Below are 26,984 nucleotides of genomic sequence, written 5' to 3'. Positions count from 1 at the left end.
GGAGCCACGTGAGAAGAATTGTCCCTGAGGTCAATAGATATTTGTTGTTTTGACTAATTGATTGCCAAGGGATTCTGAGTTCATCCTTAGAAAAATATCTGTGGTGTTGACTGAGCCAGCAGGGGTCTTAGAAGCTAAATAAACTCATTTTCAAAAGTCAAATACAGAGAAAATTACCCACAGCTTCATAAGTTATCCGATATGCTAATAAGGCATGCATTAAGGACTAGAAAAATACAAACCTTGCTTTAAAAAGCCAGCTTGTCCCGGGTTTTCAAGCTAATGCTATACATTTCCAAAGGTTACTGCCATTTCCTGTCATCAGATGGATCATTTGTCTAGCAGTACCAAAAGTAGGAAAAAAATATTTTGGGCACATTGTTTATATTACCTTGGAATGTTGCCATGGAACAAAAGAAACCTTGACTATAGTAGAGGTTCAACACAGAAAAACAAAGAAATACAAAATATAAACTTCAAAGTAATCTGTAAAATATAGGTGGCAAGAGCAAGTTCTGGGATTTAACTGGCAATGTCTGACAGGTTGGCATTAGAGGCAAGTACCTCTCAAGTAACTTGTTATTTATTCCTCAATCCAGATATCCATGCTCCTGTGGCAAACTTCCATTCGTTTTAGAAATAAGCAGATGGTCAATAAGACTTCTGTGCCTGTGACTGGCATACTTTTAAAAATTCTTAGATTCCTGCTCTCAACCAACATATAAAGTACATCTGGGGCCAAGTAGACTCTATGGCCATTATTGGAACTGTGCAAGTTCCTGGACTCAGAAATAAAACATCTTTCAGGATTACATGTCAAACAATGGTCTATGTTTCCTCAATTTTAGCTACTACAGAGACAAGAGGAGACTGTTGCTGTCAGCAATAATAACATGATCTTGCAAGAAAGAAAAGAAATTAATACAAACTACAGTCTTCCTCAACCAAATGTTTGTCAATTTTTTGTTGATCTTACCAAATTGTGTACAACTGAATCAATATTTTATAAACAAAAAACAAATCAAATTAAGGAAAATTTATGTTTAGTAAAACTAGTTGGTTTAAGAACAAAGAAATACCTCTTGTCAAATTCCATTTCTGAAGACCCTCCCCCAACCAAGAACAAAAATCTAACCATGAACTGGAATTCTAGATTTAGTAACACTGATTGGATGAGAAATGAATAAACTACACTTTTATGCAAGAGTCAAACTGAATAAAATTTATTATTGAATCCAGTTGCTAAGGATTTAAGAAACTGAATGCTTACATAACTCCTATATCTTAGATATTTCTGGAGAAAGTTGAAATCTAATACATCTACAAATAAGAAATATGGTCACTAAATTATGGAACATCACTCAATTTTATGGTGGGATTTACAATATGTGGAAAGAACTAACTGATTTGTTGGAGGGTTAGGAGATGGATACAGAAAGGTATGCATAGTTAAACCACAGATCTTAAGAAAAAATTGCTTCAATTAGTTCTCTTGCTAAGATGAAATGAAAATTAAAAGCAGATGTAAGAACTGCAACCACATGATATTATTCACATTACAGAAATAGCAGTAATATGACATTCTTTCTCTTGAATGTGCCCACATGCTTTGTTTTACACTAAGGAAATCAGATATGTAAAAGCCAAATGCTGCTTTTAAAAACACTGCCATAAAGTTAAGTGCTGGGTCAGGGCATGTATATGAGAACATCACAATCAGCAAGTCCATGAGGAAAAGAAGACTTTATACCTGTCCCTGTCACAATGACCAACACTCCCTGAATCTCTGAGGCACATTTCTAGAGTCTCTCTTCTGACTCAGACACGTCTATCATCTTAAGTTCATGTGCCTGCCAATTTAGCACCTTATAGTTACCACAGGCAGATAAATCAGAAAATCTGTGTGTTTCTGTTTTTTAAGAGACTATTTTCCTGACCGAAAGAAACTAAAAAGAAAGGGAAAAAGAGATTGTCAAAGAATTTTTTTAAATATACTGCTTTACATAATCTTTCCTTTGTGCTCCCATAGCATACACTTTCTGTACTTTTCATAAAATCGGTGCCCATTTTGCGGTTCTTCTTGTTTCACTGTATGGTCACTCCACAACTATGTTCACATCATATCCTCGAGTATTCATTCTACAAGCTGCTGTGAAACCAAAGATGAAACCTCATCCCAGTCTGAAAACTCAGCATCAGCCACCACAGCATCTCCTATGAAATAAGTAGGTAGGCATTCAAAAATGTACCAGAGGCTGTGCAGGGGCTGGGCAAGAAACATAAATGCATGAAGTGGGCCTCAGGGCCCGCCACACATTATGGAGTGGTGGACACTGCAGCAAACTGGAGATAACTGTGCCCTATAAAGAGCAGTTGCTATTCAGCTCAATCCAGTGGTTGACAATCTAATTTTCAAGAGAGAAACTAGAAATTTGGATTTTTATATGAATTCACCAAATTTTTAAATGTTGGCTTAAAAAATTTAGACCCTTTGTAGGCTAAAGGACACCCCTCTGGGAGTTTAATTTATCCCACAGGCCACCAGTTTTCATTCTTATGACAAATAATGGCAGTTTTCACCTGTGTCTCTGATCCTTCTGCTCCTTCTCTAGTTCCCCTTCCTCCCCCTGGCCCTCACTTATGAAAAGGGACCTTCTGGATATTCCTTGTATGTTCTCAGTCTCCTCTGAACCACCACAGTACTACCCTTACAGCCATCTATGGACTTACCTATGTTGTCTTGTACCACAGTTATCCATGTATACTTAACATCTCCCATAAGGAAATAATTTCCTTAAATCGTTTATTATTATAATAATATCATTGATGGAGTCCTGTGTCAGACAATGCGCCACATACTTTATGTATGATAACTCAGCTCATCTTTATAAGAACCCTAAATCATATTATTACTGTTTTATGAATGAGAAAATAAATGCCCAACACTACAGTACTAGTAAATGATAGAGCCAAAACCTGAATTGAAGCTTTTGACTCCAAAGTATTATATTTGCCTGACTCAACTTCAAATTATCTATAATTCTTTATATCTGGTGAATATTCAGTCACTATTTGTTGAATTTATTGTTTAAAAAGAGAAATTTAGGGCTGGGCCCAGTGCTTATGCCTATAATCCCAGCACTTTGGGAAACCAAGGCAAGAGGATTGCTTGAGCCCAGAAACATGAGAACAGCCTGGGCAACATTGTGAGATCTGTCTCTATAATAAAATAAAATAAAATACAAAGGTAAATAGAGAGGCCCAGGGGAGGACGCAGAGGAGGTAGAGAGGCAGCAAAGGGGGTAGCTCCAGGGGGCATAATAAAATAAAATATAATTAGCAGGGAGTGGTGTTGCATGCCTGTAGTTCCAGCTACTTGGAAGGCTGTAGCCTTTCACAGGATAGCCTGAGCCTAAGAGGTCAAGGCTGCCGTAGCCATGATCATGCCACTGTACTCCAGCCTGGGTGACAGAGTAAGACTCTGACTCAAAAATAACTAACTAAATAAATAAATACAGAAGTTTATATTCCACTTAAAGGCATTCTTTCTTAAGGAGTATAGAGAAAACTCACTGGTGAGTGAATAGTTTGCAGGAGAGTTAAAAATAAAGTGACTATGCACTGTGAATATTTGTGGTTCAGCAATAGATTGGAACCCATTCATCAACTAAATAGATATACAGGGTTTATCTGAGATACAGCATATTTATACAAAAAGTATTCCAATCCAAAAATAATATTCCTAAAATAATTTGCCACGTTAGCATGTCTGCTTTGAAAATTCCATGTGAGATGCTGGTTTTGGTTAGAAATGAGGAAATTCCAAGAGGAAATTGAACAAAAGCTCAAAAGATATTATTTTTGCATGCAAGAAGCATCAATTATTTCCTTTCTACAACTATGATGCTACATTTCTGTTTCTGCATCCAATGGGAGTTCCAATTACTGTTTTCTCTTTTCTCTCTAAATATATGTTGTTTCACATAAAAATACATATTCTCAGTATGTAGCAAAAAAGTAATATATGCTGGTTTCCTTTTCATTATTTCTTAAATATCTTATCTGAGCCCTAAATAAGAACTCTGAAAATGTGATTTAGATGATGATGACAGAATCTGACCATATTCATGCTTTATTTCAAGTCCTAATCACTAAAAAAAACTCTAAATTCTCAATCTCTTTCAAGAATAACATTTGACAGTCATGAAAAAGACATTTCTTATCTTTAAGACCATTTTTCAGCTTTGAGAGTCATCTATCCTTGAAATCTAACAACAACAACAACAAAATCAGCTGAAACATGAAAAGAACAAAAAGTCTCTCTGAACAATTTTATTTCCCCATCTAGAATTCCTCCTTTTGAAAAAATGGAACCCAGTAACATAAATAAACTAGCCTAATTTGTGTCAGTCCCAGGACATTTGGGTGGAGACAAAGATTGCAATTCTCTGTTTTCTAAGAACACTAATCCTGATACAGAATTAGAAATTAACACTGGGAATGCCACCACCAGTACTGCTGTCTAAAAAGTCAGAAGCAGCTGTGCCTGTTCCTTAGAATAGTAATCATTCAGTCACCAAACTGTTTTTTTGGAACATCTTGATACTGGTCCTTTCTCCTGAGGTCGTTTCAACTGGCCTAAAAAGTCCTATCCCTAACCTTCATTTGATAGCTCGGAGAAAGGACTTGCCATAAATCAGAAGTATTAACTATAGGCTACTGATACTTAACTCTTTAGAGGGACGAAGAAAATCGCAGCCACCTATAATTGTACAAAAAATGATTTGGTGAAACATTTACAAAGCTGGTAGAGGGTTAGCAGAATTACAAAAGACCATTTACTCTTCATTTTACCACTCAACCCCAAATTAGATTTCATGGAGTACTTAAAAATTGGGGGGGTTAGCAGAGAGAGAATTTTACTTTTCCAAAGCTGGTACTAGTCTGTTACTCTGTTACTCTATACCTTCTACCAGCTTTGTAAAAGAATATTTGAGGGAACTATTGAGAAAAGAAACACATTCATTTTAAAATCGTCAGAGGAGAGAAGTCATCAACATAATGAGTTTCACTGCTTGATGTTAAAGGAGCTAGAAGAATGTGGTAGAGTAGGGGAAAAGTGGCTGCTATTGCTAATACCTAGTGATAGGGAAATAAAGAAAAATAAGGTTCTCAAAGAATCAATTTTCTTCCTTCTCCTCTCTCCTGATCGCATCAAGAATTAACTTAAATATAGAGATACAATAATATTAAAATAAATATTTCCTCACTGACCCCATCCCAGTAGATTACCAAATGAAAGAAAAATGGTTAGAAAGTGGAAGTAACTAAAGGAAAATGAAACAACAATTACTACCATTGGAGTCATGGAAAAAGCAATTGGTTAACAAGCATATTGGAAAATTATATCAACTAGCTTTAACATACATAAACTTGAACTGTCTGTGTGCTCTTGAATTAAATATACCTGATCATTCTCACTTTCAAGGCTTGGAGAAAACCTGGAAATTGTTGGGGAAGCTGCAGAGAGTTCTTGGAGTTTTACATCAATTTCAGCAAGCTGCTGGTGCTGGGTGACTGCAAGTGTATATCCCTCTCCTGGAACCAGCCAGCCACACTGATTGCCCTAAAGGGAAACAAGGGTCACCAGGTCATTCCCATACTATAGTTTTGCCAAAATATACCTTTCAGATGCTATATCAGTGCTCAGGACTTCACAAAAACAAAACAAAAAAACAGAGTAAACATTGGGTTAGTGAAAGAAAAAAATGCAATAGTTTATGATCCAAGCCTGTGTGTAAATTGTCTTCTAACATTTTTGTGGTATTTTTTTCCCCTGTGGAATAAATCTCTTATTCTCGCAGTCTGGTTCTCATAACATTCTCATTTCTCTACTTTTGAAAAATGTCTTGTGATATGCTAAATAGGAAGAAGTCAGTTTACCATATAATGAGGCATGTTCTCAAACTTTGTCTCTTAAATGTAGCATAGGATCTACAAAGGCAGTTGCTTGGATTTCATGAATTTAATTGACCGTCCAACTATTATTCAACAAACATTAGTTTTGTAATATCGTTTAAAACCCAGTCATGATACTCATTCAACAATGTCATAACTGAATACCTACTGAGCATGAGTGTTATGCTGGGCACTGGTGATTCAATGCAAGTCTCAAAAGGTTCTACCCTCAAGGAGTTCTCAATCTCTTGACAGCAACCATTTTAACAAGGTGTGAAGAGTGCTGGTAAGCCCTGAGTACCATGGAAACCAGAGAGAATCAAGTAACTCTGGGCAGGAAGGGGCAAGCAGACAAGGTGGCTGGAGAAGCTTCCTGGAGAAAATAGGATCTTAATCAAAGAAACAATGGGGTTGGTTCTGTACTCTAAAACTGGAACTAGAGCAGGAGAAAGACCAGTTAAGAAGCAACAGCCACAATTTAAAACAAAATGATAAGTACCTGAAGTAGGGAATGTTTTCTGGGAACACAGAGCATAGAACAGAATCCAGAGATATTTAGAAGCAGAATTTACAGAAGCTGGAGATAATTTTACGGAAGAGTAAATAAAGAGAGAAGTAAAGATCAAGAATAAAAAGCAAGTTTCTGATCTTGTGACCTAGAGCAATGGTGGCCACATTCTCTAAACCAAGGAATTTATAGATGCAGTGGGTTTGAGGAGGAAGGTGATGATGAATTGTTTGGGACTTTCTGAAATTCACAGACATCTCTAGAAAATCCAGATTATGTGAGACAGTTAAATATATTTATCTGAAGTTCAAGATAGAGACCAACGATTGAAATAAGCACTTTGAATTCCCCCACATATCTATGGTGGTTCCAACCTTTGGACTATGAGAAATGAAAAGGTCACACAGGGAAGCATGTAGTGCAAGAAGAGGACAAAAGAATCATGAAGAACGTTTCGAATAAACAGGCAGGGAGAGGTCAAAGAAGTACCAGGATTTCATACAGTTTGGTTCCATATGCCAATACCAAGAATCAATCCCTAGGAGAACTACAGGTAAAAACGTATGCAGAAAGACTTTTTTATATTTGTCTCCTCCTGACCCTGGCATCCACACTCTCTGCTTCAGTGAAACTAAAAAATCTGTGAGTCTTGGTAGAGAATAGATTGCCACCAGACATTCTTTCTCTCTACCCACTAGTATCAAAAAAACAAAAAATGACCTTGATTCAACCAACTAGAAGTGAACAGCCTGAATTTTGAATCTCAAGGAACAAAAGCAAAGATGCAGGGAAATGATTAATGGTGACAATAGTAGCAGACAGAATCCAGTATTGGCAACAGTGATGGTGGCAGCAGTGAGCATCTATCGGGGTAAGAGTCTGGTGTATGCGGCGCCAGGGAAACCAGTCCCTAACCAGTCTGTTCCGAAGGACTTCTATAGCCATGTTTCTGGCTACCTTGACATCTGCCTGGTTTACAAACCTGGTTCTCCAAACTTTCTGTTAATCTGTGAACTACTTAAGACTCCCAATAAATTCATTTCTGTTGTTTTAGCCAAAGTCCATCTCTGTTACTTGCAACCCAGAACATTGACCAATATGTTTATTGCCATGATAATCATAATAAAGAGTAAGTACAAAAAGCCAAATGTCTAAAAATAGGGAAAAGGTAGGTAGATTGTAGCAAATCCATATATGATACAGCAATAAACATTTGCTACAGAGTTAGATTTTGTTTTATTTTAGAGTTGTAAGGTACAAATGAGGATTTACTACATAAGTAAGTTGCACGCAGGTGATGTTTGGGCTTCTAGTTGGCCCTCTCTCTCCTGATAGTGGACCAGGTACTCAGTGTGTTGCTATGTTCCCCCTCATCCTCCTCCTTCCCAACCTCCTCCAGCAGTGTCCAGCATCTGCCAATCCCACCATTGTGCTCATATGACTAGTGATCAGGGCATGTTTATGACTGAGAACATGTGGTATTCAGTTATTTGTTTCTGTGATAGTTCACTTAGTATGATGGTCTCCGGCTGCATCCATGTTGTTGCAAAGACCATGATTTTGTACTTCTTTATGTCTGCGTAATATTCCATTGTGTATATGTACCACATTCCCTTTATCTAGTTCACTTTTAATGGTTCCATGTTTTTGCTATTGTGAATAGTGCTGCAAAAAAACATCTGTGTGCAGATGTCTTTTTGGCAGAGCAATTTATGTTCCTCTGGGTATATTTCCGGAAGCGGGATAGCTGGTTTGTATGGAAGCTCAATTTTTAGTTCATTGAGAAATCACCACAATACTTTTCACAAAGGGTGAACTAGCCTACATTCCAACCAACAGTGTAGAAGCCTGCCCTTTTTTCCACAGCCATGCCAGCTCCTATTGTTTTTTGTCTTTTTAATGACAGCCATACTTACCAGTGTGAGGCAGTATCTCGTTGTAGTTTTGATTTGCATTTCTCTGATGATTGGTGGGACTGAGCATTTTTTCACGGGTTGGTTGGCTGCTATATGTCAACCTTTGAGAAGTGTCTGTTCATGTCCTTTGCCCACTTTTAATAGGGTGGGTTGTTGTTTTCCTTTCCGTTCATTGAGTTCCTCGTACACCCTGGATGTTAGGCCTTTGTCAGATGCATAGCTTGCAAATATTTTTTTCCATTCCCTGGGTTGTCTCTTTACCCTCTTGATGGTTTCTTTTTCTGTGCAAAAGCTTTTCAGTTTGATAAGGTCACACCTGTCTATCTTAGCTTTTGTTGCATTTGCTTTTGAGGACTTAGCTATGAACTAAATGTCCAGGAGGCTTCCCTATATTTTCTTCTAAGATTCTTATAGTTTGATGTTCTTACATTTAAGCCCTTGATTCATTTTGAGTTCATTTTTTTTATATGGTGATAGGTAGGGGTCCAGTTTCATTCTTTTGAAAATTGGCTAGTCAATTTTCATAGCACCATGTGCTAAATATAGTTTTCTTTTCCCAGTGTTTGTTTTTTATGGCTTTGTCAAAGATAGTTGGTTGAGGGACCATGTTTTATTTCCAGATTGTCTGTTCTGTGCCATTGATCTATATACCTATTGCTGTACCAATACCATGCTGTCTTGGTTACGAAAGCCTTGTAATAAAGTTTAAAGTCTGGAAGTGTGATGCCTTCAGCTTAGTTCCTTTTGTAGAGGCTCTTTTTTGCTCCCATATGAATGTCTAGATTCTTGGTTAGGTCTTGAAAATAATGTTGGCAATCTGATAGAGATTTCATTGAATTTGTAGGTTGCCTTGGGTAGGATGGACATCTTGATGATATTGATTCTTCCAATCCATAAGCATGGGATGTTTTTCCATTTGTTTGTATTTGATTTCTTTGAGTAGTGTTTTGTAGTTTTCACTGTAAAGGTCTTTCACTTCTTTGGTTAGATGGATGCCAAGATATTTATTTCTTTCTCTTTTTTTGTAGCTCCAGTGAATGAAATTATGTTTTTGAATTGGTTCTCAGCTACTATCTGTTGCACATTAATTTTGCATCCCAAGACTTTACTCAAGTTGTTTATCAGTGTGAAAAGGTTTTTTGACAGACTCTCTAGGGTTATCTAGGCATAGAATCATACCATCTGCGTAGAGAAATAACTTAACTTCCTCTTTTCCTATTTGAATACATTGATTTCTTTCTCCTGCTTGATTGTGTCAGCACTCTGTTGAATAGGAGGGGTGAGAATAGGCATCCTTATCTTGTTCCAGTTCTTAGGGGGAATGCTTCCAGCTTATGCCCATTCAGCATGATGTTGGCTGCAGGTCTGTCATAGATGGCTAACTTATTGTTTTGAGGAATGTTCCTTTGATGTCTAGGTGTTCGAGGGTTTTTATCAAGAAGAGATGCTGAATTTTATCAAATGCTTTTTCTGCATTTAATGAGATAATCATGTGGATCTTGGTTTTACACTTGTTAATGTGATAAATTGCATTAATAGACTTACGGACTGAAGCCCATCTGATCATGATGAGTGCTCCTTGAAATATGTTGTTGAATACTATTTGCTAGAATCATGTTGAGAATTTTTGCACCAATGTTCATCAGGTAAATTGGTCTGTAGTTCTCTTTCCTTGTTGGGTCTTTGCCAGTTTGGGGTATCAGGATGATATTAGCTTCATAGAATGAGCTAGGGAGAATTCCTTCCTTCTCCATTTCCTGGAATACTTTCAATATAATTGGTATCAGCTATTCCTTACATGTCTTGTAGAATTCAACTGAGAAACCATTTGGCCCAGGGCTTTGTTTGATGGAGAAGTTTCTTATAACTGAGTTGATTTCTTAGATTGTTATTGGTCAGTTTAGAGTTTCAATTTCTTTCTGTTTCAATCTTGGGAGGTATATGATGCCAGAAATTTCTCCACTTCCTCTAGATTTTCTGATTTATTTGCATAAAGATGTGCTTAGTAATCTCTGATAATTTTTTGAATTTCTTCAGGATCATTTTTGACATCGCCTTTTTCATTTCCAATTGTATTTATTTGGGCTTTCTCTCTTTTTTAGTCAATCTGGCCAGGGCTTTGTCAACCAGCTTTTTTGTCTTGTTGATCCTTTCTATGATGTTTTTCAATTCTATTTCATGCAATTTTTGACCTTATTTTAGTAATCTAAATTTTTCTACAAAATTTAGGATTTAATTGTTCTTGCCTTTTCAGCTCCCTTATGTGTGATGTTAGGCTGTTTACTTGATATCCCTCTATTTTCTTGATATGTGCATGTAATGTTATCAACTTCTCTCTCAGCACTGATTTAATGTTATCTGAGAGGTTTGGATATGTTGTGTCTTTGTTTTCATTTGTTTCCAAGAATCTTTATATTTCTACCTTGATTTTTGTGTTAATCCAAAAGTCATTCAGAAGCATGTTGTTTAGTTTTCACATACTTGTGTGTTTGGGAGAGTTCCTCTTGGTGATGATATTTATTTTCATTCTACTGTGGTCTGAGAAGATGCTTGATAGTATTTCAACCTTTTGTTCATGCTTGATTGGTGACCAAGAATGTGATCAATCTTGAAATATGTTCCATGTGCTGATGAGTAGAATGTATACTCTGTGGTTGCTGGGTGAAGTGCTTTGTAGATGCCTATCAGGTCCAATGGGTCAAGTGAAGAGTTAAGGTGCCAGATTTCCTTGTTGGTTTTTTGCCTTGATGATCTGTCTAGCACTGTTAGTATTAAAGTCTCTGACTATGATTGTATGGGTGGCTATGTACTCTATTAGTTTATATAGTGATTGTTTTAAAATCTAGGTACTCCTGTATTGGGTGCATACATATTTAAGGTGGGTATATCTTGCTGATGTATTGAGCCTTCTATCATTATGTAGTCTTCCTTTTTAACTTTTATTGGTTTGAGGTGTGTTTTTTCTAATATAAGAATAGTTACCCCTGCTCTTTTTTGTTTTCTATTTACCTGAAAGCTCTTTCTCCAGCCCCTTACTTTGATGCTGTAGGTGTCCTCTGCAGTGAGATGGGATTCCTGGAGGTAACAGAATTTTGGATCATGTTTCTTATCCAGTTTGATACTCCAGGCCTTTTGAGTAGCACATTTAGTCCCTTCACGTTCACGTTAATTACTTATATGTGAGGGTTTATCCCTACCATAAAGCTCTTAACTGGTTGCTTTGCTTTTTTTTTTTTTTTTAAGTTTTTGTAGTTGATCTGTATGATCTGTTAACTCTGAGTTTGCTGTGATTTTGCAATGGGTGGAACTGTTCTTTTGTTTCTGTGTTCAGAACATTCTTAAGCATCTCCTGAAGATCTGGTCTGGCAATGGCATATTCTCTTTTTGTATTGGTGTCTGGGAAGGATTTTGATTTTCCTTCATTGATGAAGCTTAGCTTGTCAGGGTAGGAAATTCTTGGCTGGAATTGCTTTTCCTTAAGAATGTTAAAGATGGGGCCCCAGTCCCTTCTGGCTTTTAGGATTTCTGCTGAGAAGTCTGCTACAATTCTGTTGGGTGTTCCCCAATAGGTGGTCTGCCCCTTCTCTCTAGCTGCCTGTAGAATTTTTTCTTTCATGCTTACCTTGTAGAGATGGATTACTAGGTGTCTTGGGGACGATCTCATGTAACATTTTGCGTGGGTTTCCTGGATCTCTTGCATTTGGATGGTCACCTCTCTATCAAGATAGGGAAAATTTTCTTGGATGACATCTTGGAAGGCTTGTTCCAAGGTGTTCTCAGTTTCCCCTTCTGTCTTGGGGATTCCAATCAACCATAGATTTGGTCTGTTTACATAATCCCACACTGCTCATAGGCTTTGCACATTCTTTTTGAGCCTTTTCTCTTTGTTTTTATTAGACTGGGTTAGTTCAATATTTTGATCCTCAAGTTCTGAGATTCTTTCCTCTGTCTGATCAATACTGCTGCCTAGGCCTGTCGTTGTGCTTTGAAATTCCAGAAAGAAATTCTTTATTTCCAGGATTTCAGATTGGACCATTCTTATATTGTCCAGTTCAACTTTTATTTTATGTACTGCTTTTGTTGCCTGAGAAACCTTTGCTTTCATCCTCTCATAGCTTTCCTTGGCTGATTTTTGCCATCTGTAGTCTGAATTCTATGTCTGTCATCATGGACAGGTCATTCTGGATGGGTTCCCTTGTTTGAGGTCTTGGAACTTTTGTGGGTGACACCTCACTAAGGCTTTGGGGATTGACAATGTTCATTCACTGGTTCAGAGGAACAGCTCTCTTTATTTGTTTTGTTTTGTTGATTTTTAGTTAGATATGGTCTAATTGCCCTAGGGCCATTTTTTGCCATTCAAAAGAGCTCCCACAGGGAGAGAGGGACTTCCAGGACACCACGCACTTTCACCCTGCCATTTCCAACTCTGCCATTCCTGCTAGGCTGTGCTCAGAACTCAAAGTGACTTTCTGACTCAAAGTTTTTCCCATGGCTGGCCCAGCCAGACTGCTTTCTGACCACCAGGTACGATCTCTCGGTGGGTATCCAGGAAGGGGAAGGGACTCCTTTATCACTGTGCAGCACTGCCAGAATGGTGGTGCTGTCCATTGCCCAGAAGTGCTCCCATGCAAAGATAAGGGTTACCAAGTGTTCCTCTTAACTCTTCTTCCCCTGCTAAAGGCTGATCTGCTTTCAGAATTCAAAAGTATCAGAATCTGCCAAAGCTTGCTCCAAACCGGTGTATACCACAGTGGGACCTGCCCTTGGAGTGAGTAAAGCCAGTAGGTAATCTTTCCTGGTCTGCACACTGGCTACCAAGTACTTCCCATAGAGTATGCACTCTCAGGTGTTGATTTGATACAGGAGTTCAGAGCTCGAATGGGTTCCCAGATCCACGTGGACTCTGGCAGCTAGCCACTGTACCTTATCCAGGCTGCCTCCTGCATGGGACCGGAGACCCATGTGACTTGGGGGGAGGGGAATCAAACTGTGCCAGACCATGTGAGTAGCACTCACCCCTTCTCACAAAAAAGGTAGGACTACAAATTCAATGTATGCCTGGTGTCTGGCAGGGATTGGGCTTCCCAGTTCCAAAGCAACATTGTTAAATACACTTGTAAATTGATATATGAAAGTTATAAATTAGTAAAAATATATTACCTAATTATTCACAAGTAAGAAATTCTGGTAATTTTTCCTAAATAAAAATGATATAAATACTGTATTACCTAAATGAGACATAATTTTTAAAAATCACAGAAAAGTGAAACTATGGATTCAATGAAACTATGGAATCAATGACTAAATAGTGGTTAATAAATTTTAAATTTTTATCGGAATGGGATTTTTTTTAATGACACTGGAGTTAAAAGAGCATGTCAGATTAAATTCAACAGAAATTTAAGTGTTTCATATACTATGCAATTACAAAAATAAATTATATGTATTATGTAGCAAATGGCCTTTTGTTTTGTTTTGTTTTGTTTGTCTGCCTGGACTTTCTTTTGTCCAGCACCTACTGGACACCCTTGCTATGGTATGTCCAAGGGAATTTCTAGCTTTTGGTAATCTTACCTTCCCAAGACAAAAAACAGAAAATGCTCTTCACCAGCCTCCTTTCGAGCTAGGGCTCAGGCAAGTAACCAAGGGCTCACCAAACAGATTCACCTGTTCAATACTATTTGATGCGATTAATCTGAGATCTGATGTAAAACTCATTTTTGCTGGTAAGGGAGCAATAGAGACATGAGGCTTAAGGGGTGTCATTCATTGCAAATGTGAGTTCCCAACACAGAAGAAAATATTTTTAAAATTCTAAATAAGTATCCTAGAGAGATTTAAGAGACTATTACATATATAAATGTGCCACTACAAAGAATAACCAGAAAAGAAGAGCTCTGGGAAATTAAAACATAATTATCATTTTAGTCATCTTCTTTAAGATGTGCAGTCATTTATCAACAATAAGGCTGTGGGCACTCCATAAAGGAAAAGACATACTTGAAAACACAAAGGTTTGAAAGAAAACAGAGAATTTAAGGAATGGCAAAATGTTTGTCGTGGTTTAAGAATACAGTAAAGATTCTTTTCTCAAAGCTTTCCTAAATTTTTCCTGCTGCATTTCTTATCTTCTTCCTCTGAATCTCTGTTCTAATATGTGTCACCATCTATCTAGCCTTAAAGAATTTTTGTATATTATGTTTATCTCCCACACCAGATAAGAAGAGGACTTACAGAAAGAATGCTCAGTAAATATTAGTGTAAAAGACAATAATAATTGTTCTTTTAGAAATCTCTTAAGAAGGCTGCATGGCTAAGCAGCAGAATAAACAAGGTTGAAACCCAAGTTGGAAAATTGTAAAATGAGCTCATAGAAGCAAAATGACAAAAAAAAAAAAAAAAAAAAGGTGAACATTATGAGGAAAATGTTATATGCAAGCTGACAATTACGTTCATGAACTCATCCTAGAAAAAGTGCTACATATCTCATTGCTGAATATCACTATGGTCACCTTTGAAGTACTCCCCTTAGGAAGCTATGCGCCAATGCCAGCGCCTAGTCCCCACATCAGAGCAATTTTGGAACACTTTTTCTGGAATGGCCATCAGAGCTGTCATCACATTATCCTTGATGTCCTGAATGTCATCAACATGTCTTCCTTTCAATATTTCCTTTATCTTCAGGTAAAGAAAAAAAAGTCACTGCAGGTCAGATCAGGTAAGTAGGGAGAGTGTTCCAATGCAGTTATTTGTTTACTAGCTAAGAACTCCTTCACAGACATTGCTGTGTGAACTGATGCATTGTCATGATGCAAGAGTTCCTTCAGGACCAATATTGCACATACCTTTCTCATGCCAAGATTTTCCTTTAAGGTTTTCCTGTTTCTCTATCAAGGTTTATTTTGTTTGCTATGCTTCTTACAGTCAGCTGACAATTTTGATGCACAATTCGATACATTTTTGCCATGTTTTCGTCAGTTCTGCTTATTGCTGGCGGCTCTGACCTCTCTTCACCAGTGATGTTTTCTGTCCCCTCAGAAAAACTTTTCATCCATTTGTACACTGCCATTTTCTTCATGGCATTATCCCCATAAACTTGTATTACCATGAACCTGATTTCATTTCCACTCTTGCCAAGTTTAACAAGAAATTTAACATTTGTTCGTTGCTCTAATTCAAACTCCAACATTCTCATGATGACAGCTCTGATGGCCATTCCGGAAAAAGAGTTCCAAAATTGCTTTGACAGGTGGACTACGTGCTGGCATCGGCGCATAGCTTCCCAAGGGCAGTACTTTGAAGGTGTCCGTAGTGAAATTCAGCAATGAGGTATTTAGCACTTTTTCTAGGATGGGTTCACAAACTTAACTGTCAGACCTCATAAACCCTGGAAGAGAGATTCAGTAGGTCCTATAGTCATCTGTGGCACACTTCTACTGACTGAACCGATGCCCTTTTCTAATTTATTTCTTCCCTGCCTGCCTCTACTACAAAAAAGAGAAAGTAAAATAACTGAATCTCCCTTCTCACTCGCAGCAATGTACAGAACAAATGGCTATGTGACACAGGTTGGCCAGTGAGATACAGGTAGAAGTCCTAGGATACCATACCATCCCTAAGAAAAAGGAAAAGCCTTATAGTTGCGTCTCTTTGCCCTTTATTCTCCCCCCTTTCTTCTACCTGGAAAAAGGACCCATTGCCTCCACATACAAAAACAATCTTAAAAGACAAAAGCCACACTAAGAATGTAAAAAAGGAAGCTAGACGCTAGCTTGTACTCTTGGATTTCTTGTTACTGAAGGAAAATAATCTCCTTACTTGTTTAAGCCATGGTTTGTACAGTTTTCTGTTACTTGTAGCCTATCACATCCCAAATGATACCCCATGTTTCAAGGAGAGAAAAGAGATGGTGGAGGGGAACAAATAATAGAAGATAATTATCTGAACTATGGAAAGAATTAAACCTTCAGATAGAAAGGGCCAACAAGACACCAAGCAGCAACAAAAATGTTTTTAAAGAGACACATAAATATAATCTGAAAAGATTTGTGAACCCAGAAATAAAGAGAAATTCCTACATGCTACCAGAAAGAAAAGATTCTGCATTTAGAATTTAGTTACCACCTAAGCTAATAATCAAATGAGAAAAAAATAAATAAAAATTTTTAACACAAACACTCAAACCATTTCTTGGAAGAAAATTATTCAAAAAATTCCAAATAAATAATTCAAGAAAATAACATACAATTAAATAATTAGTTGAGTCCAAATACACAGCTAATGATGTGGCTAAAATGTTGACTAAATTTTGTTGAGAAAGGTTCCTAAATACAAGAAGCTACTGTTTTAAAAGGGAAAGATAAAAACTTACAATATTCTAGAACTAAAATTCCAGGTGATTTTAATACTTCCTGGAGGAAAAAAATGGGATAAAAGGAAAATGAAAGCATACTAGAGAGCCAATCTTGTTAAATACAAGATTTTAGAAACTAATTATTAAAGATGGAAATAAAATATGCATTTTACTGTATTTTTAAAATTTGAGGGTTGGCCAGGCTCGGTGGGTCAGCCTTTAATCCCAGCACTTTGGGAAGCCGAGGCAAGTGGATTGCCTGAGCCTGAGGGTTTGAGACCCACCTGGGTAACTTGGCAAGACCGCGTCTGTACAATAAATCAATAATTAGCCGGGCATGGTAGCACGCGCCTGTAGTTCTGGCTACTTGGAAGGCTGAGGCGGAAGGATCGCCGGAGCCCAGCAAGTCGAGGCTGCAGTGGCCGGCAGCATGCCACTGCACTCCAGTTTGGGTGACAGAGTGAGAGTCCAACTCAAAAAAAAAAAATTTGAGGGTTAACAGTACCAGATTAGAGACAGTGTATGAATTTTCAAACCATGAGAGGAAAAGAAGATAAAGTTTAAAAAATACGATAAATAAAATATAAAATTTGACATCTGGAAAAGGTCCCAAGAGTATCAGTGGTCACAACAAATATTAACAATTAAATATCTTCACTAATACATAATAAAAAATAATAACAAAAGATAAATAAACAATTAAAGATAGAGACACAATAGCAACAACGACAACCAAAAAAAGCAGCTACATGGGACTTATAAAAGATGTACCTAAAACTAAGATAATAGAGAAAGGTTTAAAATAAAGACAGGGACAAGACATAAATACTAACAAAAATAATATGCAATAAGCAACATTATTAACACAAATTCATTGTTAAAGCATTCCTAGAAAGAATAAGGAAGATCGATCATGCCGTAGTTTGATACCCAAAGAGACAGTGGGCAGCAGTTTGCCCAACCTCACAATTAACAACAAAACTAGAATGAAACCCAAATCCCTTACTGTTATCTGAGATTTTGTTAATAAAATAAACAAATTACAGTTATGCATTGCTTAACAACAAGAATATGTTCTAAGAAATGTATCATTAGGCAATTCCATCATTGTGTGAACATTACAGAGTGTACTTACACAAACCTAGATGGTATAGCCTGCTACACACCTAGGCCACATAGGATGGCCTATTACTCCTAGGCTACAGACCTGTACAGCATGCTACTGTAGCCGGGCTCGGTGGCTCAGCCTGTAATCCCACGCCTTTGGGAGGCTGAGGTGAGTGGATTGCCTGAGCCCGCGGGTTCAAGACCCGTCTGGGCAAGCGAGACCTCATCTCTACAATAAATCAAAAAACCAGCCAGGCGTGGTAACGCATGCCTGTAATTCCAGCTACCCGGAAGGCTGAGGAGGAAGGATCGCCGGAGCCCAGCAGACGAGGCTGCGGTGACCAGGAGTGGCCACTGCACTCCAGTCTGGGCAACTGAGTGAGACTCCAACTCAAAAAAAAAAAAAGAAAACTGCAGGTGACTGCAACACAATGGTAAGTATCTGTGAATCTAAACATATCTAAACATAGAAAAGGTAGAGTAAGAATACAGTATGGGCACTTTCCATGAATGGTGCTTGCAGAACTGGAAGTTGCTCTGGGTGAATCAGTAAGTGAGTGGTGAGTGAATGTGAAAGCCTTAGGTTATTACTGTTCACGCCTATAGACTATGTAAACATTGCACACTTAGGCTATACTAAATTTACTATTTAAAAATGTTCTTTCTTCAGTAATAAATTAACAACTTACCGTAACTTTTTCACTTTAAAAACGTTCAAATTTTTTTTAACTTTTTGACTCTTATAGCAACACATAGATTAAAACACAAACACATTGTACAGCTGTGCAAACGTATTTTCTTTCTTTCTATTCGTGTTTTCCTATTTTTAAAATTTCTTCTTTTTTTAATTTTTAAAACTTTTTGTTAAAAGCTAAGACTCAAACACATTCATTGGCCTAAGCCCACACAGGGTCAGAATCATCAATTTCACTATCTTCCACGTCCACGTCTTTTCCCACTTAGAAGGTCTTCAGGGGTAATAACAAGCATGGAGCTGTCATCTCCTATGATAACAATGGCTTCCTCTGGAATACCTCCTGAAGGACTGCCTGAGGCTATTTCAAGGTTAACTATTTTTTTTATATAAGTAGAAGGAGCACACTCTAAAACATGAGAGCTATAACATTACAGATAGGAAGTTATCAGCTCCGTTATAATCTTGTGGGACTACCATGTATGCATGTTGGCTGAAACATCATTTTGTGGCACATGACTGAACCATGAGTCAGCAAAGCTAAAATACTTCAGAATTATGTGGGCATTTAGCAGTCTGCCTTACCCACACCCACTTCATCAGCCCCACAATGGCAACACTTTTGTCGGTTCCTAGACACAGCCTCTGCTGGGCCCTGCCCATCTCAGAAAGTATTGTTTATGCTATCATCTGTGATATTCTGTAGATATGCTTTGGGTTTGGGATGGAAGAAAGGGATATTTTGTTTGCACACAGAACTTTTTTTTAAATGGGATGTCTTGTGAACATTTTAAAAGTTTAATGCTTCCCATAAGAATCTGAGTTTCTAGCTTCTCTTGAAAAATTGGAGGATCCAGGCAGCCCTGGTCTGGAATTTTCACGCAGCCGCCAGCAGCTAGTGCTGAGTAATTGTCTCCCATTGGGCCAGCACGTCCTTCCATGTTCGCCACAGGTATCACTGCATATGCACAATCATAAATTCATTGTTAAAGTATTCCTAGAATGAATAAGGAAGATCGATCATGCCATAGTTTGATACCCAAAGAGACAGTGGGCAGCAGTTTGCCCATACCTATAGCAAGACTATAGATCCTCTGAATCTATGTATCACTAGACATGGAAACTAAAACAAGGTTTCTTGTTCAAGAGATTCATTGAAGGAGTGCCTTTGGGAGTAGAGACATGAGGAAAACAGACTAGGACAAGGGCACAGAGCCAAGCAAGGATGTGTTTTCAGCTGAAAACCAGCTTCAGTCTAATCCCTGGGGAAGCTCTGGGGGACACGTTGCAATACAAAGCTAATCCCATGTTGAGGTGAGGGGATTAGGGTCGGGAGAGGGTGATATCCTGGGCTGTTGGGCTCTCACTTGGTTTGGGGCGATTCTCCAGGAAGAGGGACAGCTGTGCACTCTTAGCACAGGGATGGGAGAAGAATGCACAGACAGGCGCCAGAGAAAGGAGATACAGGTAGGGCGCCAGCAGCATTCATTCCATCATGTCTCTGTTAAACACAGAGAAATGAAAAGCTAGACAACACAGCTAAGTGCTTCAAGAAACACAGGACAGTGTATTTCTTTGTGGAAGTAAAGAATATTCCTACAATTTAGGATATTCCTACAAGTTCAGTCGGCAAAACAAGTGCAAATGCTGGGCCATAGCACTTCTTAGGTGGCCTTCCCAGGCCTTATTAACACCCGCATTTGCCCTACTCCACCCTCATTAAATGCAGCTCCCCTCTTTCAGCTCAGTCTGTGCTCTCCTGGATTCTCAGGAAAACTGGCTGCTCAAGATTAACTGGGCAGGAGCAGAATGTTTTTCTTTGGGATTACTGATGACTACACCCAAATACCTTGAAGCCGGTTTAGGGATAATAAGAAAAGGATACAGAGAAACACATTTGTATGTCACCAGTGACTAAGCCCATACATCACAGGCAACGGTTACTATTGAGGTAACCAATGTGTAGTCACCCTTATAATGACATAAAATAATCCTTTGAAAGTCAATAATGAGTTTACCACGAATAAATTTTAAAACTTTGATTAAAAAGTACCCCACATATTTAAAATTTAAAAATAAAACTTTGATAAAAATAATTGTGTAAAACAGGACTTAAGTCAGAGAATATCATCTGGCAATCCGAAAAATTAGTGTAAATTTGTACTGAATCAATAACATGATTTTTAAAAATCAAAATTACACAGTGTAGAGGTCCCTGACGCTCAGAGTTGACATACCTCAGAACTGAACAGCCCCGAATCTCTATCATCCAAGTCCTCCAAAAGCTCAACCAGCCTTTTCTTCTCACTGTCAATCATAACCACTGGGTTTCTTGAATCCTTGGCCAACTACATAATTTATTAAAAGAAATATTAAGTACTCAAAGCAACTCATAGTTCAGGAAAGTAAAAGTGGTGACTGAGGCTTCTACAATACAGATATAGGTAAGGTAAAAGTTGTAAGATTAGGCATTTTACATTTGCTAGGTAATTTTATTTCATGTGAAATTTTTTGTATAGGGCCATTTTCTAATATCCAAAGATATTCCCACTATAAGCAGGGCCCCTTTTTAAACATTCTAACATTTTATTAAAAAATAAATAAATAAAATGAGCAGTTTTCAAATCTCTCTTTATATTGTGTATATACAAATATAAATGCAAAAACATATTTGCTAAGACATTCACAAGAAATCTTCATGCCTCTTTCTCTGCAGCCTTTATCCACTAAGTGAAACTGCTTTTAAAGACTATGATATAAGGAATTTAAATAAAGATTCAGTTACTATTGTTAAAAGGAGGCAAGGGAATTCTAGGGGAAGCTGCTATCGATGTCAGCAAGAACTCAGATATGGGGAAAACTCAATGGTTAATAAACAAGCAACAGGCTTGTGCAAAGACAGAGACAGATCAAGGTAGAGGTTTCCTGAAGAAGATCAGACAGAGAGCACAGAAAAATCTGAGAGTCCAAAGGCCGCTCCAGGCAGTGGTAGGCTGACTCACAAATCCAGTCTGCCTGAAAAGGGTGTGCCAGTTGCAGGGAGAGCAGCAGATGTGAACCATGAACAATTATGTCACTCTTTCCTCTTGTCAATACTTCACACTCACCTTTCTAGTGACTAGCTGCTCAAGAGGCTTGCCGTGAGCTTCTGTCCACTTCAGCACATTTCTTGCTATAAATTAATTAATTCGCATCTCATCTAATACAGGAGCCTCTGTGCCATTGGTAAGTCTGAGTCTGCCTTGCAGACAAACCAAGTCAGGCTGCAGGGCCTGCAAGATCAAGGATGAGTCCCTGAAGCAGGAGCTAATCAACGTCAGTGACCAGCTGTCAGGAGGCCCACAGAAGTGCAGACAACCAGCTGACTTCTCCAGACTGCTGGCCCTGCTGCTTCACCAGGAGCACTTTCCATTTGAAGTTCTAAATGTATCAGCCATAAACTGAGTCTCATTACTTTAAAAAACCAATTTTACTAATATGCGATTTAAAATCTGGGAAACATTGTCCAAAGCTATTATCTAAATAAATGTTTTTCAAATTGCAGAAAACAGACTGTTTCTGGATTGTGAAATAAATGCTAGTTGTAACTAGCATTTTTTAAAGGGATAGGATAGGATAGAATAGGATAGAATCTAGTGGAATAGAAAACAGATAATGGTGAAGTACTAGGTTATAAAACTTTTCTTTCAGTTATATATACTAATCCAATTATATATACATTTGTCATGGTCAAAAAAAAGAAAAAAAGGCACTGTGCAAGGAGGAGGCAAGAGGATTGCCTGAGTCCAGGGGTTTGAGACCATCCTGGGTAACTTGGCAAGACCTCAACTCTACAATAATTAGCCGGGCGTAGTGGTGCACACCTGTAGTTCCAGCTACTTGGGAGGCTGAGTCAGAAGGATAGTCTGAGCCCAGCAGGTCGAGGCTGCAGTGGTCATGAGAGTGCCACTGTACTCCAGCCTGGGTGACAGAGTGAGACTGCAACTCAAAAAAAAAAAAAAAATTAAAGACATTGAGCACAACTGTTACTATTTTTGCAACTTATTTAGTACCAAATTCTGGCTTCTGAATTTCTAAATACATACCTCAATGTTTCGTTTAATAAAATCCTGGTTGTGTTTACCCTTGAGCTCAATCTTTTCGGTATTTGAGGAAAGTTTCTTTCCTGCTTTGATCAATGACTCATTTCTTTCCACATCATAGGTAAAATCTAACATTTAAAAAGTTCAACATTTTTTCATAATTATTAATTATGCTAAAAATTCACTTTAAGTATATGTTAAAATACATAAGAAATAAACATACATAGAAGAACTAACTTCTAAATTCCAGATCCAGAAACCTTATATCTATGGAGACTGCTTCTTAAAAAGGTAAATGTGCTACCATAACTTCTAATGAAGTTCTCATAAAACTTCTGTGTTATTCATTATCATGTATCAAACTTATTGCTGTTGATTCATGAGAATGATGGGAAATATGACCAGAACGTAAAGTCATACATGTGAGGAAGAAATCATGAATGTTATGGGAATTTTAAAATATGCATTTTATTCTAGTTCTTATATAAAACAAAAATGTCCCTAAAGGCTAGGTCATTTCCTGCTATTCTATTTATTTGCCATCATTATTTCTGAGCAATAAACTTATTGTTTGGCCTGTGTTTAAGCAAGGTCTGGGAATAAGTGACCTGGCTACCCCACATCCCATTTACACAAATGCCTAGAGCCCATCTCAGTTTGTCAATTTGCCTCAAGCTTTGAGAAGAGGCTTGAGTAAACTGAAATATTCAAACCCTAAGTACTCAAAATAAGAGTAAAAAAAAAAATTGTGGATTCTTATTCCTATTATTAAATATTTTGTTTTCACTGTGTCACATGTAAAGCTTTTTTAAAACATGAAGCTTTCATTAAAGCTCTAAAAATATGCATAAGAGTGTCCTTAAATGGCAAATTAACTTTACCCTACAAAATAGAACAAATTGCCACATTAGAGTCTAAAAAAGAAAACACACTAGTCAGTAGCTCAACCCAGACAAGGTTTACTTAAAAGTCACTTTTGTTTTATAAGGGAGAATATTTTAATAAAAAGGATTCAGGGACATAGTCAATCAGTATGTTTATAGCTAATTATCAAAGACAGATTTAACTATTTAAAAGTAAATTTTGATGAAAATAGCCAGAAAGAGCTAGGAAGAGTAAAATCTCTGGATTTAAATTTTTTTCCAATAAAGATAAATTTTAGTTAAAAAAATCTTTTACTCAAATTTAAGTTATATAAGTTTCTAGGCAAATGAACCAATGCTTTATAACTGTGGTTTATTTTTTAATCAATTATGTAAAAAAATTTTAAATCATCTATCAATAGTTAAGGTATGAGTTACTTTTCTGGCGAGTGCCACCTTAGATATAAAAGATATTTTTAGTTGAAATAAAGTTTATTCATTCATATACTCTTAAACAATACTACATTTTAAAAAACTCAAATGCAGTCATACTTAGAATTTCTTTAAAATCTATTTCTAATAAATTGTTAAAATACTGGATTATCTGGCCAAAACTGTCTCACTAGAAATATCCTCTTCTCCTCTCCAGTATGGCAGTAATATAGCTGCCATGTTCCTATATGACCCCAAGCCTTGCTGGGTTGGACGGTTGTCTGGGCCAAGAGTAGGCACCTGAACCAGCTGAGTCAGTCGGTCTCTTCTCTAGGGTTTGTAACTGACTAACATAGCACATGCTCTTGGGAACCAAAGAAAGCTATCTACCACAAACATCCTTTTCATACTTTTTTCTTTTTTTTGGTTAGGCCAGGTTTTCATTACTTACGGTAAAGGTAACTCTTTATTATACAAAATTTCAAACATCCAAAAGTAGAAAGAATGGTATACAGACTTTCAACAACTAGCTTCAACAATCAATTCAAGATGTTGTATCATCTTGAATCCTATCTACTTTCACTCACCTCTGGATTAAATTAAATTATATCAACTCATTTCATTCACGAATACTTCTGCATATAGCTAGTATTCCCTTGTGACAATATGTATAATCACACACAAATTAAAACATACCTTGATTGACATTCTGCATCCACTTTTCATATTCTTCTGGAGGGACTTGAGTGTGAAACACCGAGGAAAAGGTGTCTTCATCCCCATAACAAGAAGGATCTGATTTAAAAAATCATTTATTCAATATGCACAAAATAAATAGGGAATTATCTACAGTTGTAAAAAAAAAGATAAGATTTAATATTATCTCCAGAGTTCCTCAATTCCCTTGACACATACAAATTTCTTAAGACAAAGTCAATGTCACCTCCAAGAAGAAATGACAATCTTTGTCACATGAGCCACTAAAACAAACTACAGAAGTCAAGATAGTCAAACGGCACTTCCCTAGAACTTAAACACAAAGAGGATGTACAAGGGTGTGCTTAAATATCACAATAGTTCTCCAGAGATAATGTATCCAAATCCTCATAACACAAAGAATATGCACCCTGAGTAACTGTAATTATGATTTTCTTTTTTATTTTAGAGCCCCAAGGTAGAGATTGCAAATATATGGTCAGTTATTAAGATAAAACAATGTGTTTGAAAGAAATAATTTGTGAGACTCTTAGCAGTTAGTTTTCTTCTTTTGTGACGTATGCCCTTCGACTAATCTATAAAGAAAATAGAACATTGTGTTTTTCAGCTTTGTTTCAATGTAATTTGTTTTTACATTCTCCTATTAGGTAATTCAGACACTATACATTTGCAAGAAACTGAATATAAATATCTTTTTTTTTTAAGTGTGTCTTAACACAAGAGAATCTGCCAAGTTGTGGCACAGAAATGGTTTTGCTTTAGAAAACATGGCAAGTCTTGAGGATCTTACAGTATCTGCCGCCTCTCCCTGAAAATGAACCTGGTTCAAATACCTGCTCTGAGGTGACACAGACAAAGGAAGCAAGCAGAAGATATACTCACCCCCACTACCCAACCACCAAATTTGAAACATAAAACTTCTGATATTAAAAACTAACTCATCAATCCCAATTCTCTAACTTGGAATTCATAATAATGAACTATAAATTGGAACTGACATTATAATATTAGTCTTTGTACATTCTTCGATGAGTCAATCAAGCACATTCATGGAGCAATCCTGGGGAGAAGGGTAAGCTACTCAGAAGATTAAAAAGGTTTAAAGTCATTTTTGAACTTTAATTTTTCTAAATTAAAGAATAATAGCAAACGCTATTATTAGGAGTCTTAAATATTCATTAAAGCAGGCTCAGCGAGTCAGCAATTTGGCAACATTTTATTATCAGTTTAAATCACATCATATTCCTGAAGTGGTAATATATTTGCTTTTGATCCCATAATTCCTTTTTGACAGTAGCTTCACTCAGTTTTACACCAAAACACCTATAAAGACACAAAAATATAAAAACTTACAATATGAAAAACTATTAAAGCAAGATGACATTTGAAGATTTTAAACCTAGAGACCTCCTACATTGGGATTATCTTCACCCATCATCCCAGTGGTATTTATTGCCTCAGAGAGGTAGGTTCAAACAAACCCAAATCGGAGGACATTCTACAGTCTTCAGAAATGCCAGTTTCATAAAACACAGAGACTAAAGAGACATGACAACAAACTAATACATGACCTGGGATTTTCTTTTGCTATAAAGGATATTTTCTTTTGCTATAAACCTGGAACAATTGGCAAAATTCTCAATAAAGCCTGTCAATTGGATAATAGCATTACATCATTTCCTAAAATCAGAAAATGCTAATTTCCTGATTTATAAAGGGCATTTGAGAATACTTTGTACTTTTCTTGTGACTTTAAACCTGAAATTATGTTAAATAAAATGTTAATAGAAACATATTTTAAATTCCTCTCCTCACTACAAACATTTAAGTGAGAAGGGAAAAGAAATCTTCCTTTAGAGATCAAGAACCAAAACTTTGAGGATTGAGCACAGAGTGTTTAATAAGAGCCCTGAAAGAGGAAGATTGCAGGATGTGATTTAAGTTATTTCCTGACCCACTACGAAAGAAATTAAAGTCTATCCCAGATAAGGAGAGAGGACCCAGAAGATCATCGGAGGGAATGAGTTTAGAGTAGACACCTGTGACCCACAAATGTGAGGCTGCCCCCTGGCACACATGCCTTGGAAGTGAAACCCTGGAGTTGACTAGAAAACCTGAAGAGGATGGGGAAACCCAGGGCAGAGTGGGCTCTGTCCCATGGCACATCTGAAACTAGAGACAGACCCTACACACAGGCACATGGTGCTCTCCATCTACCCATGACAGCTACAGAGCAGCAACAATAGTATGACAGTACACATGTCTAAAGGGAGACAGCAGCTGACGTATTCACATACACACACACACACACACACACACACACACACACACACACACACAATTCCTCATAGCTG

General features: G+C 37.3%; 1 protein-coding gene across 1 annotated transcript in view; it reads right to left on the bottom strand.

Annotated features, from left to right (window-relative positions):
* The window catches only part of FSIP1 (fibrous sheath interacting protein 1), a 225,019-nt gene that overhangs the window by 127,186 nt on the left and 70,849 nt on the right, over positions 1-26,984 (bottom strand). The window contains exons 7-10 of the mRNA XM_021710300.1: positions 24,610-24,708; positions 22,622-22,746; positions 20,774-20,884; positions 5,468-5,626 (exon numbers count right to left, since the gene is read on the bottom strand). Of these exons, the coding sequence (XP_021565975.1) occupies positions 5,468-5,626; positions 20,774-20,884; positions 22,622-22,746; positions 24,610-24,708 (494 nt within the window). The remainder of the gene's footprint in view (positions 1-5,467; positions 5,627-20,773; positions 20,885-22,621; positions 22,747-24,609; positions 24,709-26,984) is intronic.

This window comes from Carlito syrichta, unplaced genomic scaffold, assembly GCF_000164805.1.
Source record: "Carlito syrichta isolate Samal-C Ts95f unplaced genomic scaffold, Tarsius_syrichta-2.0.1 Scaffold288395, whole genome shotgun sequence".
Lineage (NCBI taxonomy): Eukaryota > Metazoa > Chordata > Mammalia > Primates > Tarsiidae > Carlito > Carlito syrichta.
This window is presented reverse-complemented; position numbering and strand designations above follow the sequence as displayed.